This window comes from Anabas testudineus, chromosome 2 (genome assembly GCF_900324465.2).
Source record: "Anabas testudineus chromosome 2, fAnaTes1.2, whole genome shotgun sequence".
Classification (NCBI taxonomy): Eukaryota; Metazoa; Chordata; class Actinopteri; order Anabantiformes; family Anabantidae; genus Anabas; species Anabas testudineus.
Window position 1 is genome coordinate 27,516,389 of NC_046611.1, and position 25,137 is coordinate 27,541,525.

The 25,137-nt window shown below is 40.3% G+C and overlaps 1 protein-coding gene across 4 annotated transcripts in view; it reads right to left on the reverse strand.

The window, feature by feature from the left end:
- Nucleotides 1-419: 419 nt before the first annotated feature.
- The window catches only part of phldb2b (pleckstrin homology-like domain, family B, member 2b), a 35,774-nt gene continuing 11,056 nt past the window's right edge, over nucleotides 420-25,137 (reverse strand). For 2 of the 4 annotated variants that reach the window (XM_026361963.1, XM_026361967.1), the window contains 19 exons: nucleotides 21,841-21,960; nucleotides 18,823-19,007; nucleotides 17,236-18,453; nucleotides 14,088-14,465; nucleotides 12,954-13,088; nucleotides 12,646-12,783; nucleotides 11,423-11,551; nucleotides 10,344-10,499; nucleotides 9,971-10,081; nucleotides 9,793-9,867; nucleotides 8,896-9,042; nucleotides 8,224-8,367; nucleotides 7,888-7,987; nucleotides 5,272-5,422; nucleotides 3,142-3,232; nucleotides 2,813-2,959; nucleotides 2,309-2,528; nucleotides 2,122-2,207; nucleotides 420-1,959 (listed from right to left, as the gene is read on the reverse strand). In XM_026361963.1, coding sequence (XP_026217748.1) covers nucleotides 1,819-1,959; nucleotides 2,122-2,207; nucleotides 2,309-2,528; nucleotides 2,813-2,959; nucleotides 3,142-3,232; nucleotides 5,272-5,422; nucleotides 7,888-7,987; nucleotides 8,224-8,367; nucleotides 8,896-9,042; nucleotides 9,793-9,867; nucleotides 9,971-10,081; nucleotides 10,344-10,499; nucleotides 11,423-11,551; nucleotides 12,646-12,783; nucleotides 12,954-13,088; nucleotides 14,088-14,465; nucleotides 17,236-18,453; nucleotides 18,823-19,007; nucleotides 21,841-21,960 — 3,872 coding nt within the window. In that variant the 3' untranslated portion in view covers nucleotides 420-1,818. The remainder of the gene's footprint in view (nucleotides 1,960-2,121; nucleotides 2,208-2,308; nucleotides 2,529-2,812; nucleotides 2,960-3,141; nucleotides 3,233-5,271; nucleotides 5,423-7,887; nucleotides 7,988-8,223; nucleotides 8,368-8,895; nucleotides 9,043-9,792; nucleotides 9,868-9,970; nucleotides 10,082-10,343; nucleotides 10,500-11,422; nucleotides 11,552-12,645; nucleotides 12,784-12,953; nucleotides 13,089-14,087; nucleotides 14,466-17,235; nucleotides 18,454-18,822; nucleotides 19,008-21,840; nucleotides 21,961-25,137) is intronic. The other 2 variants (XM_026361964.1, XM_026361966.1) reach the window with 2 other exon arrangements.

Consider the following 25,137-nt stretch of genomic DNA (forward strand, 5'->3'; position numbering starts at 1 on the left):
GTTATTTATTGACAGACCCATTTTCAATTTAGTAAAACCGCAAAGCACGATGGGTTGTACGTCATCATGCGAGTCGAGGAGGAATCAAACCTATTTTAACAGCGTTCATTATTCATTCCCGTTAATCGTAACATCCCTCACACATCCATGGTGACATCTCAAAACGTGTCTGTGTTACGTGGTAACAATATGTTGTTACATTCAGTACAACAGTAAGTAGATGTAGGATAATACAGCCTGACAGTACCGACTTCTGCCACTCAGGGGCGCTGCATCTCCATCTGTATGACCACAGAGAAAACAGCTCGTTCTTCTGATTTTATCATCACTATGGGGAAATAAATTTCAAAATTATTCATATACCAACTAGTGAAAAACATCACACAGCACTGATAAACAAACCAACGTCTTACACAACATAAAAAGGAAAATATATGTATTTTAATTATAAGGAAATACAAAAGATACATGCATTGGTATTGTCATAAATACAACAGGATCAACTTAGAATTGTTTCTTTTTTGTTTTGTTTTGTTTTTTTAATGGACGCTTTACTGTAACAGCTCCTTTAGCTGATGGAAAACATGTACATATAAACTCTAGTGGTAATAAATGAAATGCAATGAAAGCTAGTGGACCAAAGCAGCACATAATCAGTCCGTTTTGATTACTAAAGGCCTTTTAAGTGTATACATGTACCATAGTCGTTTTCCTCAGGCCCACGTTTATCTCCACAGTCAGTTTGGCAATTAGCATAAAGTTACATATAGCCCTTAAAATATAGATAATAAGTATTGTCAAATATAATAAAAGGCACAAACAGGAGTCAACAGATCGAGCTGAAACAAAATGTACACATATCACAATTTGTTGCGCCATTAAGTCCTTATTTGTCTCCTTATAATGTAATAGAAGTCACTTGACACTAATGTTGTCAATGTGTCTCAGCCTCTGGTGATGACACAGCACAATAATCCGTTTTACAAATGACCGATAATTCCTACACTGAGTAGATAATCATACGACAATTCAAATCTTTTCTACAAAGGGTGTGGCTTGGAATATTAGTCATTCACCTTAGATAAATAGCACCTTGGAGCTACAATAGAAGCTCACAATAAATGGATGTGTATAGAGAGTACACACACAAAACAGGCACTTCTTCCACACATACGTGTACAATATAAATTCACACGTGATCATATGATTCCTGCATGCACATGTACGCACACAATCAAGACCTGAGAATGCCACAATAATGATTCATAAACCTAAATCAAGATCATGAGCATTTGAGCAAATGTGTTTTTGTTTTCAACCACTTCTACTATATCCCCATGAATGATTTATTACATACAAATTAAATGGTCCTACAGTGATGGCATCATACTTCAAACAATCTAACACTGAACAAAAGAAGACTACAAGTTCTTCCGTGACAGTTTTCAGGTCACACACAGCCCACTGCTAGGCACTGTGCTGCACAATGGCACATTTCAGACCTCCAGAATGTCATTACTTAATTTGGGTTGAGAGTGTCTGAAAATGTTAGAATTGTCTTGTATCTGGTCACAATTTCATTAAATCCCCACACACGATTATAAAGCTTGCCCTTCCTGCAAATGATGCAGGTAGCATTATACAAAAATATCTAGGTGCTGTTTCAACACAACAGAAACTGTGTTTATTCTTTAGTATGGAAAGTAACAATATATATCACGAAGAGTCAGAGGACAAAAAAGGAATAGGAAGCATCTCTAAAGCCACTAACAGCCATGGCCATGACATGCTGGATATCCTGCTGCTGTAGCTCCTTCACTACACCATGAACTGGGTGTATCCCTCAGCACCGGTGACGATCACATCCATCCAGATCCTCATGGCCTCAGGGGATGGAGCAACCATGTAGTAGACTCTGTCGTGAGTCTTTACACTGAAGGTCAGTGAGGGGTTTGGGCTCTGAGGGACACAAGGAGAGGGAAGAGATGATGAAAAAAAAGAAGGAAAAGTAGGAAGAATGAGAAGAAGGACATTAAATTAGATGAGAATAAATCACACACATATAAATCAAAAGAAGATGTATATGTGTGTGATATGCAGCAACCACATATGGACACTTACCTTATGTGCATTCTTCAAATGATCGTAATACACCTCCTCGATAGCTTGGAAGTAAATGACTCCTTTCAGCTTGGCTTCGTGCTTGTCTACAGACAATATCACAGTAGATGTAACATTTACACAAGAAATAGGATAAATAAATAAACAGGAATGTGCTGTTCCATGTTCAGTCTATGTTCTGCCCTACCTGCATAGTAAGAGAGTGTGCGTCGATTGCGATCGAAGACAAACCAGCGTTTCTTCCATGTTTTGATTTTGCCTCCCATTTTGACCAAGTAGCCTCGACAGGTTTTTTCTGAGATGGACAAGTGGAAGCACGTGTCTGTGCTGTGGCCCGCCGACTCAATGTGAGCCCGCAGGTCAAAGTCATCCTTTCTCACCGGCAGGTACCGTGTTAGCGGCCGGGACTAGAGGGAACAGAGTCATGATATTCCTTTATGTTCATATTACTTTACTACAAAAAAAAATGAACTTTACAAATCATGCAGATGTATTTGACATGTAAAGATAAACTAATGGAAGAGTCTTTCTTCTGCTGCCAGAAGCTGATGGTGCTGGCAAAAGAACAAAAGCTGATGGATGAAGCTCATTTTAAACGATAAGCATGAACATAATTGAAACCATGCAGAAAGAGGGAAACGTATGCATGAACTCAAATCTTTTATGTTTCTGTCCTGTTTTTCTTTCCCACCTGTGCCCTCTGTTTCTCTCGCAGTTTCACCTCCCGGTCAATGAGTTTTTGGCGCCTGCTCGTCTCCTCCTGTAGCTTTTTCTCCAGTTCCTCCCTTCTTCTCCTTTCTTCGTCAAACGCCTGCTTTCTCAGTTCCATCTCTTGCTCCTAAAAAAGTCATTTAAATTGATGAATGTCTTAAAACACAGAGATATAGGAACAACTTGGGAAATAAAACATTACTACCATTACTGGTCATGTCTGAGTCTTTTGGACGAAAAAGAATCAACAAGCTAACACTGAAAACAAATGATGGTATTAATGTGACTGGGATTTTATAAGCTACTGACCTTGTGCTCGAGGAGGCGGTTCTTCTCTGCCCGGGCCTCTCTCAGCAAACGCTCCATCTCCTCGAGCTTGGCCACATTTGACGTACTGGCACTGAAAACAAACACAACACGTGTCAGAACAAAGTGGAGACCATTTTCTTCTTCGTGGCATACACTGAAAATCTAACAAAGCCCATCCAATATGCTGCAACAGCAAGTAAAAGTGAATGTGGGACGCACACAGAGTCATAAAGGACAGGTTTAGATTTTTGCCTACAGGCTGCACTCTCCTGATTATTGAATGTTTATGCAGGTGTGTGTGCACTTAATCATAGAGGAAATTTATTGGGAAAAGGAAACCGTATGTAAGCGCAACGTAAGAGTGAGAGCACCTCAAGTCTTTTTCACTCTGTGCTGCATCATTGTCACTGCAATGCTCAGTCTGAAACAACAGGTCTCATCTTGCTCTTGGTCTTGGTCTCGCATACTGCAGATGGTCTTCACATGACAAGAATTCCAAACTGGCATCACAGGGATTTGTGTGTGTGTTATCATGTTCAACAGCATTTTAACTCTTCCTCTCTAATTTTCTAACTAAATTTTCCTCTCGCTCCACTTCACATGCAAACACACACAATCATATATGGGCACACACGCACGCACGCACACAAATTCTTTCTTATCCAGAGCCAGAAGGAAATGGATACCCAGTGCTGATCTGTGATGATGTCACAACATTGTTAAGATGAATGGTACACATTAGACTCAGTCTAAACAACAAATCAGCGAGGAAGGGAGGGCAAAAGACAGAGAGAAGCAGGGTACTCAAAGTATGAAAAAGGAGAAGGCAGGGATAGAAATAATGTAGGAAAAATGAGAGCAAGCTGGAGGAAAGAAAATGCTTTCCCGCTTTTTCCTTTTTCGCTCTGTCAAAACTTTTTTTTTTTTTCAGTTTAATATTAAATCAGCATCACAGGGCACACTCTACATTCCACTAGTTTTAACCGAAAACCACCAATTTATGATTATTACTGTAAGTCTGCTGACTGTTCAATAACCTTTCTAGGCAATCAACATTTTGTTAATCATTAACTTTTATTCTAAAACCTGCAGAAATTAATATCAGCATGTCGGCTAACGTGACACATAATTAAAGACAAGCATTAAAATAACCTAGCTCCAGTCTCCTTTCAAAAGCTATCTTTTTCTCTGCCATTCTCTTACCTCCGATGATGAGATGGAGTTGCACTCATAGCGACAGACAGCCGAGTTCAAATGTAATGATTGTAGTATTTGAATTGCATGAGACAAACTTTTATCTCCAAAATATGAGAAACATCACTTCTACCCTAAAACTATTTTATCATCAAGAACTGATTTAGGTTCCATCAGAAGTCTTCCAGTCCAGGCTATGCTGGTCTTACACGATCCAACTGAAGCCATACTGAAAATCACAGAAGGAGTCTGCTGCAGAAACTCTAAATGCAGAGAGGTCAATCTGCAAATGATTTGGAACTGTGCAAAATCAATGTGCAGAAACAAAGAACATACCATTCAGAGCAACAGGGAGGGTGGGACAAAAGACAGATTTATCCAATGTGAAAAAGGAGAGAAGGAAACACACATGGTTTAGTCCAGATGGGGGGCTGGAGCCCCATATGCACCTCCACACTCATACCAGTTCGCGCAGTTCATCTAAACCTGAGGGGGTTCACTGTGAATGCACACATAACTTGTTTTTCGTCTTCCGTAACCTGACCCCAAGAACACTAATGATGAGTTCCCCTTAACTCATATAACAGTTCTAGATCCTGTTCTCCCTGGAGGGACCATGAAAGGCGGGAAATCACTCACACACACTCTTTTCATTAACTCACTTTCTACTCATTCTTTGCTGCCCCATCAAGGGACATTTTCGTGTTCTGGGATTTCACCTTGTCATAACTTAACTTTCCTTAGTCAGTTTTCTCCCAGCTTGCATCTCAAATCATTCTAGAGGAGTGATGAAAGTAGTGGCAAATTATCTTCATCACACAGAAAAATTGAATCTAACCAAGGCTTTATTTTTTCTTTCTTTCTGTGACTTTTATTAGTATCCACAGAAATGTGTGTGGAAATGCACAAACAACATAGCATGTCTGCAAAACGTACCTGGAGATATTGTCAGGTGAGCAAGCAGAGATGCTGGTCTCAATAGAGTCAGTGCTATCCAAACTCATTGTGTCAAAGGCCTGGTTGTCACGGTACCCAAAGGCATCAAGGTAGATGTTGGTCTGGGAAGATGCTCGGGGTCCAGGTTGACCTGGAAATACAAACACGCAGAAAAAGAAAAGAACAGCTTTAGAGGTGAGCGGCATTACTTACTCTTCTTCTGTATGTGCACACGTTTGTACCTGTCTGTGTCACATCCTCTGGGACAACACTTTGCCCAGATAGCTTCAATTTTGGATCACAAGTCCCCGCCACTGTAAAATGAGCTCTTATACTTTCCGAGAAAAATATACCCAACAGCTTAATAGCGCAACTACTCTAGTCAAAATGTGTCCAAATAGTAGAGCTGCGAATAGAGTCCTAAAAGTAGTTTAGGCAATCCAAAGATATCTGGATAGAAAATGAGTTGCACTGAGAGCTAGAAGTAGAAATGAAGACAAAATTATGGTGAAGATCCTATGAAGAGAGCTAACCCAGGCTACGGGTACAGGAAGGAACACATACCATCTGCCCAATGCAGCAGAACCACCCATCTGATGAGCCAGATCAAGGGACCAAAAGCACCAAAGGGACTGAGAGATGAGATAGCCATCAAAAATGCAACAGTAAAACGATGACAACACAAAGCACGAAATATTCTGTAAATCTGTAAATATTTCAGAATACTCATTTGTTTTTGGTATATCTTTCTTGTAAAAGTGCTGCAATACAATTGTAATCGAAGAAATCAGTAAACTGTTTGATGATTTTGGCTAATTTGAACATCCAAAATACTAAGACCACAAAGAAACTTAGACCTAGAAAAACCTGAACTTTAATTATAGCTACTGTTTCTCAAATTGGTCATATGTAAAACAAGATCTCATTCTGAGCATAAATCTTTCCTTAAAGAGTCACTGAATAATCACACACAATTCTTGACACCAGCTAATAAACAGCTGTCTTTTACTTACTTTACTTTTACAGTGTCAACATAAAGTATATGAACCTTTTGGTATTTTATAGTTTTCTGCATTAATTTGTCATAAAATGTGAACCTATCTTTCTCTAAGTGAAGAGGATTAACAAATATAATGTGCCTAAAATAATAACACAAAATAAAAATTATAATCTTTCATGGCCTTAATAAGAACAACCATAAAAACGTCATAGTGCAAGTGGAAAATGTTTGTGAACCCTTGGAATAATGACCTCCAAAAACCTGGAGTCAGGTGTTTACATAAGTTGAGAAAATTAGTTAGGAGGTGTGCACTAGAGCTACTTTGACTGACAAAAACCACTTTAACTTTACTTAACTTAACTAAGAATACACTTATGTGAGCCATTCTTTACCAAAAGGAGCTTTCAGAGTAACTACGATCAAGAATTGTTGATATACATAAAGCTGGAAAGCATTACAAAGTGATGTCAAAGACTTTAGAAATTCACCAGTCTACAGTTAAGCAAACAATCAACAAATGGAGACACTTTGGGACTGTGGCTACTCTAACAAGAAGTTAAAATGACCCTAAGAGCACAACAAACACTCCATGAGATAAAGAAACAACCCAGGGTGACAGCCAAAGATTTAAAGGCATCATTGGAACTGGCTAACATCTGTGTTCAAGCATTGAACTAGCAGGGTGTCTATGGCAGGACACCACAAAGGAAGCTACTACTTACAAAAAAAAAAGAAAAAACCATTCCTGGATGCCTGAAGTTTGCCAAAAAGCACACTGACACTCCATAGCAGTATTGGCAACATATTTTGTGGACTGATGAAAGTAAAATTGAACTATTGAACTATTAAAAACAACACACAGCACTATCTGGCATAAAAATGCCACTGCATATCATCATTAAAACCCAATCATCCTAAAGTATGTGTTGGGTTGTGTTTGGAGACGGACATGAATTCCCAAGTGTCTCAAAAATAATAATGTGAGGATGTCTGTACGTCAACTGAAACTTTGTAGAAGTTGGGTGATGCTACAGGACAATGACCCAAAACACCAGAACAAGTCCACAACAGAATGGCTTCAGAAAAACAATATCTACCTTTTGGAGTGTCAGAGGGGAGTGGGGGGGGGGGGGGGGTTTATTAATTACAAGGGTTTTACATACTTTTTCCACTTTCAGTATGAGGTTTATATGATTGTTCTCAATAAAGACATGAAATATCAGATTTGTTCGTGTTATTACTTTTATATTTGTTAAAACTCTTGACTTAGATGAAGAGCAGATCACATTTTATGACAAATTAAATTAGAAAACCAAGAAATGCCAAAAGGGTCAGGTATTTTTTCTTACCACTGTACATTTCTATCTCTACTGTTGTAGAAAATGTAAAGTAAAAGTATAATCTAACAAAACACAACGGGGTGCACATCCACACATGAAACCTCTAACAGAGAAACTGTTACCATAAAAGAGGGCTTTCATGTGACAACCCAAATCTGAATGTTTGGCCCAGTGAAGGAGACACAGACGGTAGAAATTCGACAGATAAAGTAAGTCTGTATTATATATGTATTACCATATATTGTTCTACATATGTGTTTATGTGTGTATGTGTACCTTTATGCAGATGACGAGAATCACTTTCCTTGTTGGATAAGGAGAGGATTCTTGGTAGAATGCTGCCACAACTTGTGCTCTGCACCAGCGGCTGATGGGACTATGTGGGATAAAGAAGGGACAAGACATTTTTTCTTAAATGTTTTAATCATCCAAAAACCTCTGACTCCCATCTTAGAATTATAACACAATATATTTTCAAATATATAACTCAAAAAATAAAAAACAATTCACTTATTATCAGATGCCAAAAAGTATCCAATAAGTGATTTTGATTTGTCATTTCTTATAACAGATTTATTATATGCAAACATGAGCATCCACATCTGTGTGTACCTTAGTATGGAAGCTGCGCCCAAGTGTTGCACATGTGAACTGGGGGGTCATGCTGGGTGTGTGCTTCTTCCGGGGTAATGTGTCACTTAGATGGGACCCGCCTTCCTTCTCAGACCTCTTCCTCTCCTCCAACAAACGGAAATGCTGATACAAACATACCCAAGAGCTGATAACTACACAGTTAATTGATTATCTGTTGTTTATTATTAATATTAACATAGTATTGCAACAGGTTTTACATGATGTACAGTATCTTGTCAAACAAAAACAAACAAAGAAACACTGCCCGTGTGTGTGGCGCACACACACATTACCTGCCTGTATCGGTGATGGTGTTTTTTGACAGGAAGGGGAGGCGGGGGAGAGTCAGGGAGAGGAGAGGGGTATCTATATGATACCATGTTCTCTGGCCAATGCACAGTGGGAGTTTTAGGGAGGAGGCGAGGATTTTGATGGGAGGAAGAAGAGGAGGAGGAAGAAGAAGAGTGACAGTGGCCAGATGAGGAAGAATGACAGAGCTTTAAAAAGAAGAAGAACACTGTCAAAAGACTGAAATAGTGCAAAAGAGAAAAGGAAAATTGGAGGAAAGAACATTTTCATACAAAACATACTCCACAGCTTGCTGCTGTGTATTAAACTACAGCAGCAAGCCCTTTACACCACTACACACACCTCATCCTCCGGTGGTTTGGGGGTGTCATCTTCAGGGAAGGGGTTTGTCTTGGACTCAGGAGAGACATTGGTCAGAGCAGGGACAGGTTTAGGGTCCCCCCCAAGCTGTGAGTAAAGCTCATTGATTTCACTGACTGTGACATAGCCCTGGAAAGTATCAAGTGGAGAAATAGGGGAGAGAAAAGGGGTGAGGAGTAGCCTGAAGCGAGTCAGCCATATTAAGATATTTTGACAAACTTGAGAATTAGTTGTTAGATTGATGCAGAATTTAGTGGCAATTTTAGCAGTTTCAAAGGAAAACTAGAACAAGGTCTTTTTACTTTTGAACAAGTGATGGGGCACACTGTATTGTTAACATTCACTGAGAGGAGCATAGAAGACAAGCATTCTTACATCAGAATTATTATAAGTGAGCATTAGTTGTGTATAGAATTAATAAAATAAGTCTCTGCTTAATTTCCATGAACATTTTCTCCATCTGCATTGGAGGGACTAGCAGCTACAAGAAAAATACAGAGGGAAACAAAGCAAACAGAAGGAGATGAATATATGATAGAAAGGAAGGATGAGATTCATTTGAACAGATAATCTGGACAAATATAAAATTGGTAAAACAAGACAGAAGTACCTCAGCCTTCTTGAGAAACATAGAAAAAAGCCGGAATGAAAGGGTACACAAGTTAACTGAAGGAGGAGAAATTGTGGTAGAGGTGGTGTTAAGGCAACAATCACTAAGACAGGCACACATTAGCCAGTTAGCCAGCTGTATCCTAGCAAGTAGAGAAAGAAACCCGACCAATTGAAAATGATGAGGGCCCTGTTCACTTTAGGAATCTCGAAAGAGTTCAAAGAGCACAATAACTCCAATTTTGTCTACCTGCTTTCAGTCAAACCTACCTCCCTTAGAGTAAAAGTCCGGCCACCGGTGAGGTCAGCATATTTTCTATCCAGTGTGGCAAGATTTTCTTTCTCCTAACAAACAGAAAAGGAAACAAAGAAAATGATACCATATTAAAAAAAGTTAACTTCTTGTTACACAGAAGCAAAACACACAAATACATGGATATCCGTATACCCTTTGCAGCATCAATTCAAGGTTGGTCCTCTCTTTCAAGAAGTTCTCCTTTTCTCGCTGAGCCTGCTGGGTAATCTGTGCTGCCTGCTTCTTCAGAGTTAACAGTCGCTCCTGAAGGAAAAGAAAAACAAGCTCACTACCTCTTTCTGGCTCACCTAAAAGCATTATGCTAAAACTGCTGGCACTTCTATGCCCAGAAGAGTTTAGAGGCTTAGAAAACATTTTAAACGCCATTGTCAACTTAAGCAGTTGATTAAATATGCTTTGTTTTACCACAAGTAAAAATTTTTATATAACACCCAAAACTCATAGTAAAACTCATAATACATAAAATAATCTGCTCAAGTTTCACCCACAATAAGAAGGCTCTTACCTTGCGAGTGACCATGCTTCGCTGGTAATCAGCAATTTCCCGGAGAAGCTGCTGTGTGTGAGTCTCTTTCTCTTCGTCCAGCCTGCTCTCTTTTTCCAGCTGCTGGAACTCCAGATCCTCAAAATGCTTTGTCTCCGCCTCAAGCATCTCACAGTCCTAACAGGTAGACACAAAGAAATAATGCCCATTATAACAGCTGAGAACCAAATACACTTTTAGAGTGTACAGTATACACATAAGAAAGCCACTGTAAAGTGTGCATGCAGGCAGTGATAAACAACCTTATACAACACAATTTAAGTTTTTAAGCAAGAGTATGTAGCCCTCTAGGTTGATTTGATTTAGTGTTGTTCATACCGACTGTTAAAAGCACTTTGAGACAAACTCATCCCCTAATACACTGAGACAAGGCAAACCAGACATTCAGATGGCTGACTCATGAACCATCATGCAGACTACCACACCAATGCATACTCAGCATCTGGGCAAACATGCAGCATGTAACATACTGTAAGCATTCCCACAAAATACATTTAAAAATGCTGTCTCTTCAAGAAATGTTTATGTGTATTTATATGTTGATTATGTGTCAAAAACATGTGCTTTCAACCCTATGCCCAGAGGTCAGTGCATTTCTCTAAAAGCCAAAGAAATCTTAAAGCCTATACCTATATACTTTGCCATTCTCATGAAAGTGATTTATAGACACAGAAACTGAAGTGTTCACAGTCAGAAGAGAGAATTAATAACAATCAAAGGTGACTATGGAATAGAGAGTGAGGTAGATAAGGAAAGAAGATGTGTTGAAGTTCAAGAATGCGAGCAACACACGTCTCTTTTTATTCATGTGTACACCAATCAATGTAAATATGTGCATATAATGTATACTGCAGGTAAATCTGCTTTTGTTCAGCGTAGCAGTGTAAGCATGCATCTTTGTTGCATTTTATCAGTTAGGTTGAGTATTCTGGTTTGTATGGTTGCGTACAAGGCGTGTCTGCATGAATCACACACACTGAAATGCATATCTTTCTGTGCATGTGTGTGATAAGCGTGAGTGTGTTTGTGTGTGTACTGACCCTGGCTAGCTGCTCCTGTAGGGGCTCCTTGGTGGCCTCAGGGCAGCTGTCCAGCTGGGAGCGCTGCTCACACACAATCTGAGCCAACCTCTCTACTCTGTCCCTTTCTGCCTGCAGCAACTCACACGCCTGGCATTCACACATGAACATACGCACAGACAGGCACACATGTCCGCACAAGGGCACATACAGCATGTACACGTTTATTCATGTGTACATATAAATACATGCATGCACACACACACACACACAAACACACACACACAGGACAGAGAGAGGATGGCAGCAGTTAGTTGGACTGGGGAGCCACAGTTAGTTACTACGACAACCAGGTCAGCAAGATCAGCCTAGAGGGAGGGGAGGGAGGGAAAGGTGGCAAAAAATCTACTAAGGGGGATGAAGAAGTTGGCAGCGACTGAGTACAAATGAATGTAGGAAGATGGTATGAACAGCGTCATGAGCTCTATCCCTTAACATGTGTTTCTGCTTGTTTGAATGGAGATGACTGAGGGCAATGATTGATGGAAGAGGAAGGAGATGAAGAATATGCAGAATGGTTCAGCAGAGGGTTAACTTAAATCCTATAATAAATACCACAACATACACAGGTGCCCAGGCAAAGTACAACCACTCAACTTTACCTACTCTTTAATAGAAATTTTTTTTTTTATTTTAATATAAAAATTATAAATCCTGACGGTAGCACTTCTGTGTCTGACCATTCCTCTGGCTCACTGAGAATCTTGACGGGTTTTGTTACGTACACTATTTAGCAGTTATGCTGTCTATTGTTCTTCCCATTTCAGTGTGGCCAGAAGCACAGACAGGCACATTCACATGCACAGTTCTCCTGCAGCTGTGTGTGTAAAATGCGATGACTTGGTGACCGCTATATCCTGGACAGTATTAGCAGATGTATATTTGGATCCGGGACAGCATGAGAAGGATTAACACCTACCAGTTGGTCACATGACCCCTATCTGTACTGGAGTGTCCGAGTTGTACAAGAGAAATGCATACTCCTTATTAAAACCTATGCTTAGTGTACATGTTTGAAGATAATGTGGTAGGAGAAGGGTTCTGAAGCATGTTTTTCATGTTAGACACATGTATGTCTCTTATCTCCCCAAGAACACTATCACTTATCAGTTCCTTTGAAAAATAAATTGTTACATCATCAACAAATGTCTGAGGACACTTTCAGTCAATATTCAGTTCAATACCTTTTCCTTTTCCTGTTGGGACTTGGTCTCTAGGTCAGCCATTTTGTTGTGAAGCGCTTCCAGAGCATCTTTTTCCTGCTGGAGAGCAGCTACTTCTGACTCCTGTTCAGCCTCCACCAGAGCTCGCTCAACCTCCACCTTGGGTAAACACACCCAAATAAGCTATTGTTAGTGATTCTAGTTTTTGATTTTTCCTTACTTTTAACAAAGCCTATACACAAAAACATTTTACAGTTTGCACTTTTCACAGAACATTTGCCATCAAATCGAAACATGATATTATTACACATCCTGTCATTTCTCTCTACCTCTCGGGCAGATTCCTCTATTTGGTTATCCAGCTCTTTGATTTTTTGCTCCAGCTCCTCCATGTTGTTCAGCACCTGGATTCTCTCCTCCTCCACACGCCTCACTTCCTCCTCTGAAGGCCTTACATCTTGTGCCTGGTGACAATAGAGTCATAGATTGAACCACTGTTAGTTTAATATCAGAATCATTATTGAGGATTCATGGTAATTACATGTAACCAAGGCACGGCTTCATGATCATACCAGTGCTTTCCCCACACGCTCCCTCCCAAGAAGATTTCTATCCTTTTAAAGGAATAAAAAAGGCAGACATGGTCACACATACACCCACACAAACACACACAGAACCAGCTGTCAGTACTAAATGGTAACATATAGTCTGCTCTAATCTAATACACAGACTGTAAATATATCCCATCTCTATATGTGAATGCTGTGTATGATGATACCCTCCACTTATTAAGAGGAGTGACCCATGTCACTGGGATGTTTTCCAAAAAGACCACGGTGCACAAACAGATTAATCCTAATTAATCTTTGAAGAAGTCAAAGGTTCTAGTCTTGCAGCTATGTATTATAGTATTAGGTACCGAGTAGATACAGATACATAGATACAGTATCAATCAGACCAGGCTTTCCATTAATTACCGGTTTTGCCTGGTATAGAATGTAATGGATGTAAAGACCAGTGCCGCAGTCCATCTCAGTGTTAATGTCAAGGTTGTTTACTTTATGTACGTAAACAACTCCAAAGGTTTGGTGAAAATGCAACTTTATAAATGCAATACATGTAAAAAAGAGGCTTGCATTGAGTGGTTGTGGCCTCAACAACACTGCCAGTGAGAGAAACTCTAAGGGACACACTGTCCAGGATAATATATTTACATTTACATTTAGATTTACATTTACATTTAGCAGATGCTTTTATCCAAAGCGACTTAGAAGTAGGGTACAAGGGGTAAGTAGGGTTCATCTTGTTGTCAATCTGAAACTAAATTATTTTAATTATCACTCCCCCATTCAGTTAAGAAGTGATATTAGTAGAAAAGTCTTAGTTACATGTTGGGCATTTCTGGATTGACATAAATTACACATCAGCATCCAAATAAGCATCAAAATAAGCATCTCTTATACCTCATTAGCCCTCTGCGTACGAGGAGAAGGTGAAGGGGGAAATCTTCGCAGACTAACAGCTGGTGATTCCGCCCTGTTGTCTCTGTGACCACTTCTATGCCTTTGTCGTACCTGTAGATCATCATCATAGTAACCATTCTCTGATCCAGGGGAGGCTATGTGTCCATTTCCTGTTGTTTCAATAATAGCTGAAGAGTCCGAAAAGACAGAGGGTGTGTCATCATCGTCATCATTCAGCTGGAGCTTCTCAAGTTCCTGGTTGATCTTTTGGAGATCGGCCACAGCTGAAGGGGGATTTGTAGCCACCCCACCTCCATCTCTCTCGGCCCGGCCCAGCTCTGAACAGAGAGACAAGATGGTCTCCAGACGCTGTCGCTCCTGAGATAAGCACACACATATACACAGACACAGAAATTAGAGTATGTCCCAGACCCCCTTACTCTTATCCTGCCTTTGCCTTGTAAGTTGTTTTGGATAAAGGCGTCTGCCAAATAACTCAATGTAAATGTGTCAGCTTGTGGACTAAAATAAAATTTTTGCTGTAAATTTTTGTGATTGTAACACAAACCCAGGCCTGACCATTTTAGCCTTTTGGCCCTGAGTCAGTTTTGAGTCTTGATGAGCAAAACAAATACAGTATAACTCTTATTAAATAGCATTGTTATACAGCCCTAGAGTGGTGCTGGATGTCTGCACTCAGTATATTACAGTATTACAAGATGAGATGTATCAGATGTCAAATGGACATGTTTATATTTTAGTACAGTAACAAAACTATAAACTAACTGTTCAAAACTAATAAACAAAAAACTGCAAACTAATACTAATACTTTTTCATATGCATGCATATGTGCTGTTAAATTGGCCAAAATAGATGCACAAACTGAAAATTATGTTTTACATTAGGCATAGAGTAACAACAGCTCAGCTAGAGTATTACTTCTTTCCATGATAAAAAGTTTCCAAAGCTCAGGTTACCTGGGGAAGCATGGCAAAAGTTGATCTCTCCTTTTTAAATGTCCTTGTTTAGTCCAAAATACCTTCAGTATTATCCTTTTTTATATGTCATTTGCATAGTTTTGCTTACTATATGTAGAAAGAAGAGAAGCCCAAGCTCTCTTCACACTATATGGTAGGGTCCGCAGAGGCTACAGTCAAAATATCCTTTATAGGTGAGATAGAAGTGTGTGTAGTGAGCTAATGAGAAGGTGGACCGCTGTCAACTATGATCGTCAGTGTGCACGGGAATAAACCAGGGCTCCAAACATAGGAATGTGTCTCTGTGTACTGTTACTAGGGAAACAAGAAACTTTCCAGGGAACTGTGCTCTAGGAAAACATCTAAACCAGGTGAGGCAGTCTTCTGCATGTTAGCACTACTGAGATAAAGGCATGTTATTAAGGTAAGCATTAATAATTTATAACTTGTATGCATGTGATAATGCACACAAACAAATATACACACTCCATTTATAGCGTGTAATGTGAACCAGGAGCTGAGACAAAACAAGGCAGTGTCAGTTTGTCACCTTGTTCTCTTCCAATAGTCACAGGTCTCTGTGGAGCCCTTATAGTAATCAGCTGTCATCCAGAGAGACACAGACAACATGGACAGTGACGAGTATAAGACGGAAGATGGAGGGATTGGGGGAAAAAGATGTGTTTGTGCTTTGGCCTGTCACAGAATGGATCAAAATATTTTGCTGAACTACTGTGCTGCTTAGATGAAGTAAAGGTTTCAAGCTCAAACCATATCTCTCCTCTCTTTTAAATTCTATAAAATGCCAACCTATGTACATTAACACTGGTACCAACTTACAGATATGACTGCTAAAATATAATAGCCACAATTAAACCTCACCAAATACATTGATGCTGTACAACCTAAATCACACAATTGATAATCACTTTTTTTTTTCTTTCAGAACTAAAGTATCATATGATATCTTATATAGCGATTTACACAAGCTCTCACCAAATAACATCTTAGCATGGACAGGGTGCAATTTTCATAAACTACCACTAGATGGCAGACAAAGTTAAGCTAATAAGAGCTGCTTTGAGTGACAAGGGGACTGCTGACAATACACAGCCTGATCAGAAAAGTTAAATGGAGTTCATTGCATTATGAGTTCCTCAAAACATATTATTCAAGACATAGCTTAAAATAATAATAATTTAAACAGTTATAGAACATTATAGAATGCTGATAAAGTCAGTCTGAATGCATCATTTAATTGACCTAACATAGGCCTGCTAGTTTTTGCATCATGGCCAAAACTGAAAAAAACTATGTATAAAACAAATCACATAAAATACACCATCATGATAATGGGCAAACAGCTAGTTAAATCTAATCAGAGCAGAAGGAACAAGTCTGCAATATCCTATCTTGCTAATCAGAAATATCATGAGGCTAGCTGAAAGGCACTATACAGCTTGTGAAGCACAGATTGGTTTGTACAGCATCCTGAAATCTACTGCCTACAATTCAAGAGATTTTAATTCACTTTGGTTATTATGGCTGTGTGAAAGAGAGGGACATAGAAAAAGAGAGGAACAGTGCGATATAAGTACACTTGTCATATGTTGAGCATCTGTGTGTTTATCCACCTGCTACACTACATCACTACCCTCTAATCTTCATGATTTCACTAACCCACATCTGACCAATGTGTTATGTGGCTCTTTACTGGTCCGAACCACACTGGGCAGTTCTCCAGATGACTGATATAAACACACACCACACACACAAACACACACACACAATCCAAGCACAGGGTTAAGATTAGTCTTGCTGGTATGGGCGAACTGCCAGAGGCATGTGTGTGAGTGGTAAACCTAATTGCATTTGTGTGAAATACACTGAATGTGGGTATGTTTAAGAGTGGTATTGGTTCTAATACCAGTTTCATTTTTAATTTAATTCTACGTTGCTGAAATAAACACATTTATTAAGGTGCTTAGGTCAAATAGCTTGCAGAATCTGTTAAGTACCATAGGATGCATTCTGCGTATGTCTACATATAGCATGTCCTGTATGCAGTGACAATATGTCGCAATGGTGTGAATTGGCACATATTGAAGAATGTGGAAAATATGTTCTTTAAACCAATAAAAAAAATAATGATACACACAATCCAACTTACCAATCTTTCCACCTCCTGCTCGCGAAGTCTCTCCTCTTTTTGCCGCTGGTGGTAGTCTGTCAGTTCCTCTTTCCCACTCAGTGAGCTAATACTCCCCCTTCTTTCCCTGAAACCTCCTGGTGGTGCCACTCCTGCCTTTCCAAATGACTGCCTCCTCTCCCCCAGCCCCATCCCAGGTTCAAGGGCTGCTTTCCCAAAGGAAGACCTCATCTCTCCAAGTCCAAGTCCTGGGGTGCCAGTGTGTTCTATGCCTCCCCCTTGCCTCTCCCTCTTGCCCCCAGACAGCTCCATTCCTTGAGATTCGCCATAGCTGGCCACCCGTTCTGTTTCTGGAGGGCTTGAGCTTGTGGAGCTGATGGATCCCACTGAGCTAGTGGAAGTCAGGCTGAGTTTTTTTGCTACACGGGGGGAAGAGGAGCCCCCTGCTCTGGATGGAATAGTGACATCAGGTGGGATGGTTGTGGAGGAGATGGAGGGTATGTTGGAGGTCAAGTTCTTAGGGGAGGAAAGGGAGATGGACACAACACTGTCTGCCTGAGTTGTTTTCTGGATTTGAATCCTTGAGATTTGCTGGCTGGAATTACTAGAGTTGTGGTTGAGGTCAGAGCTGGTATTCTGGCTGCTGTTGTTGTAATGGTCTTTGCTAAATTTGTAACTCCCAGCAGTGTCGTTTCTCTGTGGGGGCAGCATAGACAAGGTCAGCGCTCCATTGTTGTCACGAGGTGATGGGGAGGGACAGAGGCGTGGTAGTGAGCGGCTGTGCCCTCCGCCCATCATCCCACGCAGGGAGCCTGCTGAGTATTTCCTGGTTCGACTACTTGATGACGACTCTTGGTTTCCAAAGCTACGTCTTCCAAGACGGGGGCTTGAGGGCATGCTGACTGCACCTCCGGGTGATGGAATGGAAGATGATGAGGACGAGGGAGGAACAAAGCTGTCACTTCCGGCAACAGAGGTTGAAGAGCCTCCACCATTCCACATAGACAGTGAAGAAGAGGAGCCCTGAGAGTGTAGCCTCCGACCATCACTAACACTAACATTGTCCTGGTTGCGACAAACTAAGGTGCGGGAGGCCATTAAAGAAGAAGGATCGGATCGCCTTCCAGGAGTAGATTTCAAAAACACAGGAGGGCGATCTGACCCATAGAATCGCCTTGCCTGTTCCTGATAGACTGATGAGGATGTGGCAGTAGTTGTGATAGGTGTGGTAGGAGGTGACTGAAAGACAGAAAGGAGAAAATATTTAATTTTGTCTTGTCATAAAGTCTCCTGCACAAATATGTTTTACTATGACAGCTGATGAAGAGAAATATACAGAGAAGACAACAGTTAAGATTCCATAAACTAATGTTAATCAGGTAAACTTAAATTATTGCTGATTTGCGGTGGAGCCCAGAATAATGTTTAAACCCCGTTTGTTCGGTCTCTTGGTTTTGTTGGTCTTACAGGTTAGAAGTAAACTATAGTTACTCCACTTAAGCCAAAACAAACACCCAAAGCACACCCTATAGAATTCACAAGCTCTTTCAAAGTATGTTGAACAAAGCTGGATAATAAACCTTGCTCTCAAGTAAAATGGTGACTGACCTGTGTCACACTGAAGTAGGAGGGGTTAGCATTCCCGTTGGCTCTCAAGCTGTTCTCCAGGGCAATCTTCTTGCGTTGCAGGGTGTCCATCAAATCCCGGAGTTCTGAGGCTGATCGCATGCCCCTAGCACTGCTGGTTCCACCAACTACTGCATGGCTATAGTCACTGCTAAACTTCAGGTAGTCTGGACAGGAAGAGAGAAAATGGAAAAGAAAATACAATCATTTGATACTTAGGTACACCTAACTAAAACTAATGCAGTCTGGGACCTGTGATAAGGCCTCCCTTCATGTATGCTATAATGTTAATTTCTGTTTAAGAGGAAAACAAGGAGAAAGGAAAAAAGCTGTATGACTGGGATAGGTAATATACTACACATGTATAAAGAGATGGATGGACATTGAATTTTATTCTGGTCCATGTGTGTAAAATTGAGAAGTAAAGACCTGACATGAAACGATTAAGGGAGAAGAAGGAAGAGAGGGAGATGAAAAGTGCCATAAATAGAGGCATGAGAGAGAGAAGTTGTATGTGTACCTGAAGCTGCAGCTATTCATAAACCAAGCCCTTGGCAGAACAAACCCAACCAAAACAATCCACAACTGGCAGTCAATCCCCCAGAATGGGAGTCGGCACACATGCTCAAAGAAACCAAACCATCTGGTCCAAGACAAACAGCCTAACTCTAACTAGAGTTCAGTTCCTTAGTATAGGATTTTGGAAAATGAAAAAGACCACAAAATATTCTGAACAACCTTGAGCCCCCCTTCCCTGTCCTTCCTAAAGCCTTTTATTTAAAGTAGTGAGGCGATCATTTTCCAAACCTCAACTGAGTCCAGTTTTACTTCCTTCCTGTTAAATTTAACTACAAAATGTATCAAGCAAAAACTATTTTTGCTTGGTAAATCATTGCTAAGATTAGCAGTATATTTGATTGCTATCTTTAGATTATGTTCACATTGCAGGCCTTTCAATTCAATTCCACCTAGAACCACATGTACCCAATGTGAACACTGTTCTCAACTGCCACTTGTGCCCATTTACCTGAAATGTGATCCTAATGTGTACAACAATAGCATAACATGTTGAACAGTCAAATTAATTATATGGATGACATGGATGTCTTTAAGATCATTCATAATGTCCACTTTCAACTCTCCCCTGGACTGGATAGTGTAGTGGTAACATTACCGCCCTGCATGTGGGCAACGCAGGTTTGAATCCTGGCTGCGGCCTACCTTTTGCATTAAAGCATCTATAAAATAACTAGATGTAAATGGTCCTCATTGTTGTTGTTGCTATTCCACATGTTTACTTTTTAGCATATGAGGTGTCAAACTAGATTATTAAAATTTGCCTTTTGGCTAACTCAAAGATCTCTCAAAAAAATCTTATTTGGTTTGTTTACGCTTCATTTCAGTACTTGTCATTAAGGCAAAAAAAAAAGGATGTAATGTAAATGTAGCTAAGTTCCTGTTTTCTATGCAGAATTTCAAAAAGGCCCAATGTCTTAATATTACAATGGCATAGAAAATGTAGGTATAAAGACTTAGGTAGAGTTCGGTAATATAGCATGTAAGAAACCTGCCCCCACCCGTCCCTCCCCCCCCGCCCTTTTTTAAAAAAAATTAATCTGTGGTTTTATGTGGAAAAGGTAGACCACCTACTGTTTAACTGCCATACACACCCCTACACAAAGCTTTGCTTCAATTGCCCACTGAGAAAGGCTAAATGTGTACTTTCCATGTGTACATATGTCAAGAATGTGAGAGGAACTAAAGTATGTAAAACTGCTTTCTTACAGTGGAATATAAGCCTGCGTGAGAAAATGTCAAACCTTACATGGTGGAGAGAAATGGGCCAGAAAATGAAAGATCTTATGAAAGATCATAAGATCTAGAAACACACACACACACACACACACACACATTTTTGTATGGCAGCCAGTGTGAAGACACCGATTGACATAATGCATTCCTTAGCCCCCTACTATTGCGTAGGCCATGCTAATCTACTCTTTAGAATACTACCCTGAAATTGCCCTTTAAACACCCTTCTCATTGTGAGGACTGCTATGTTAAAATGTCCTCAGGCCAATGGTTAAAATCATGCTGGTCCACTCACACACACACACACACTTGCAGGGTGTTTGTGTCCATACATGGGCAGATTAATACTGCAGGCCTGGTGTGCTTCAACTCTCCTCTGTCGTGACTATTTTCTATTATCCTCTATGTTCAGCTACTATTGCTCTGCCTGGTAGTCTTCACTCTGGATGTGTGTGTATGTGTAATACTGTGGGTTTTGGCCATACGGAGGATAACGGTAAAGAACGACCATTATTACCTGCCTGTAATAACAGTTTTGCTCACTGTGAATGTGAGAGGGATGTAAGTCATTTTATGAAAACATCACAGACGCCGTGAGAGAGAGGAGCACATTCCTTTTGTCTAGGAGTTTAAAAAGCAGGGATTACACTGATTATGGCACACACACATATACACACTCCTAGCTCACACCCCGATCAATCACTAGGGAGATGACAGAGTCCAGTATCACCATAGTAAGGTAGAGGTACCAGATGACAAAAACATTCCAATATGCTTTGAATTTAAGTTTTAGCATGTGTGTGACAGTAAGAGTGTGTGTTTAGGAAAGACATATGAGAGGGCTGAAAGGAATACCTGCCCCCACCCTTGCTTTCTGTCTTTCTAATACACACACACTAAAGACTAATGTTCCAATCTCACACACCTGTTTGAATGATGTCTACCTGTAATTTTACCCTGACACCCATGTGTCATAGGAGAAGAGATGTTTATGGGACAGATGTTCTATTAGGCGAATGATGATGAAGGACTAAAGGTGAAGTAGAAGTGAAAAATAGCAGATAAAAGGTAAAAATGGACAATAGCAAAAAGAGTTGGGGCAGAAAAAGGGCAGAAAGAAAGAACAAAGAAAAAAGAGCAGAGATCATGGCAGGGGTTTACCAGACTTCCCTGTATGTGTGTGTGTACCTGTGTTGTAGGCTAAAGCAGACACTGGGCTCTTTTGTGGAAGCATGCTCTTCATTCTGCTTGCCTCCTCAGGGTGATTAAACCGGAAGAAGTAGGATTTACCCAGACACAGGGAATAACCTGAGGAGAAAACACATCAAACACAGAAGGTAAGATTTGAGCAACACATTAACTGAGACAGGGGTTAAGGAATCTACATTTAAGTACAGTGGAGACTTCAGACTCAAATAAATCTTGGCACTGAATTAGTGGGACACATACAGCAAAACATAATCTTGCAAAGACAAAACAAACTAGAGCACTGTGATATTTGAAAGGAACATCCATGATCCATGATGAATGAAGAGACGGTCTTACGTACAGCTTTAAATCAGCATGAGCCTGAGATACTGTATTTATTCACAGCCAGAGACACACTTGCACACAGCAGGAATCCCAGACCACAGTGTTTGCTCTGGCCATCAATAAGGCTTAGAGGGCCACGTATTAAACAAGATGTCAGGGTCACAACCTTAGTAATACACACAGCCAGCCACAGCTGTCCAAATACTTCAGAAGGGAAAGGAGAAAGGCGCATACAGGAGATGCAGGGAAAATATAAATAAGGTAGAGGGACAACATGAAAGAAAAGAGTAGACTAGCAGCAAAGAGGATGGTAAATCAGAAGACTGACTGAAAAACATCTCCTCTTTCTGTTTTCACACATACATGTAATGTACTTTGCACTGTTGGTTCTATTGACCTCTATTCCTGAGGGCTGATAAGCATGAAAGTAAACCCCCACAAAGTTAGCATGTGTGTAAAAGGCTAAATAAGCACATCCTTGATAGCTCTATTCCAGTCACATCAGATTTCTTAGACCTGAGGTCAGACAAAACTGCTGAGACCAGGCGGGAGAGCAAACTGAAAAAGACTGGAATGTAAAAATATGTTTTTCTTTTGTTTCTCTTCTCACTTTTCATCTCTGCTTTGGCCTTTTCTTTCTCACTCTCCAAGTAATGTTCAGTTCTGCATATACCGCCACCAAAAAGTAGTATTAATAGTCTAATTTGAGATTATAGTTTAGCCAAAAGAGATCATATTGGTGTAAACATTAATGAAGAGTACCCAAAGAGCAGCTTCTTGCCTTCAAAGCTGCAGCTTTCTCAGCACAGGGGGAGACCTGGCTGCTGTGGTGAGGTGGAGCTAACACCACCCACATGAAAACATTGTAAGAAATGTTTAGTCTGCACAGCTGGTCTGGACATAAACACAATCTTGCAGGTTTGGACGTAAACCTGTGAGGAAGTGGCATCATGACAGAGATTTCATAAAGTGAGTGTTTCTGTGGGGAAAAGGCCAACGCACACAAGTTACCATGTCAGCTAGTGTGAGCATGATCTGATAATGGGTATTTTTCATGGCCAGACATGAGTAATGCGTGTGTATATCTTCAAAATACTATGCATGCTCTGTGTATCTACATGTGTGTCTTGTTACAGTGTCTGCCTAATGACTCACAGTAATGCTCAGTATTTCACATAACAGCATGCACACATACACACACACAAACACTCACGCTCAGCCAACAAGTCAGCTCTTGTAAAAATCTAATTTCCTAGCCTCAATAGTCTCACCATGTGCCACCTTTAAAGTGGGGGGTAAATTGTGCTGTCCTGATTTGTTCACAACCCCCGCTGTTCCCCTCTTTTTAATTTCCTCTCAACTCCTTAGCTAACAAATAACTACTAGCTAATATAACTGTCTCCTCCTACTCATCCTCTTCATAAACAAATACTAAAAGTCTGTGTGTCTCTGTGACAGACAGAAAGAAACAAAGATGGAGAAATTCAGTGTCAGTGTCCCACTGTTTTAAAATGTAAAACCTGTAGATTCAATTGTTTTAACCCCCTTTCTCTCTCTTTCGGACACATAACACATTACAGTGGTTGAAAAGACATGAGCCAACTTCTTTTTACCCCGACTCCTAAAATGCTTCTGTGACGCAAGTATCACATTGCATCCTTCACATCTAATCACAAAACCACATGCCTACTCTCCCTACACGCATACACAAAGACATATCATCCACAGCAGAACACATTTAATCTCATTCACATGTTTACTTGTTTACCGAAAAAATGAGTTTGCCTCCTCAAAGCATGCCAAGCACCTCCCCCCACCCCAAACGCATACACATATAAGCAGAGACCTCCAATAACAACTTAACTTGAAATTAGCCTGTATATACATTTACAGGATAATTTAAAGTCTGTAATCTACAAAGTCAGACCTCAGAGCCTTTGAGGACACAGATGTAGGAGCTATATCACGTCTGGAGCAAATTTCTGTTCCCATGTAGATCTGAGTGAACCAAACTACACTCTCACCACAATGTTATGGGAGGGAAAACTCAAAACTGTTTCTTTATTTGGTTAACATAAGTGGACCAAATGTATACCATTATGCTAGGATGAAAAATAAACCAACTGCAAGGATCCCATGTCCATTATGTGCTTAAAGCTCTGTCACATGCCAACTGGTAATGACTGGTTATTGGTTGAACGTGCACTCACACTCGCAGATTTTATAGTGAGTCAGTCATTCTAAATGTTATGATCTCTGATCCCCACAATCTGCATGGTACTGCACTAGAGCTGAATTTACTCATTCATGAAAAGATATATACACACATTGGTCCCAGTGGGAGTGTAAATTAGCCTCAAAACCACAAATTAACCATCTCTGGGGCACAAAGGTCCAGCAGTAATATTATAAAAAACAGACTGGTCTTCCTCAGGGGAGTTTGTGTAGATTAGTTCACCTCCCACCCCCCTCCACACACACACACACACTAACAAACACACACACAGACACATCGTAATCTGGCCCCCCACCAGCTCAGTAGTTATCTACTCTCTGTTCTATTTCAAATCTCAACTTACCTCACTTTTCTCAAGTGGGATTTGCAGGCCTGGAGGCAATCACAGGTATAATCAATCAACAACTCTATGAGAAAGAAATCTCACCACAATTGGATGACAAAGGATACTTTTCTTATTTATCTGGTTGAAATTATAAAAGTGGTTGAAAGCCCATATGTGCAAAAGGCAGACAGGAGAAAGATTTGTGAACACAATAACATCTAGAACAATGAAGCAGGTTTTGTCTTTGGGTGTCAGGTTTGTAGCTGTAGGCTATTACTCTTTGTCAAGTGAACTCGTGTGCACTACACTCACACCACTCTGTGAACTTGGCAGCTAATTTATGAACCCAAGGCATGCACACCAAGATTTCTTCCATTAAAAGGTGTAGGAA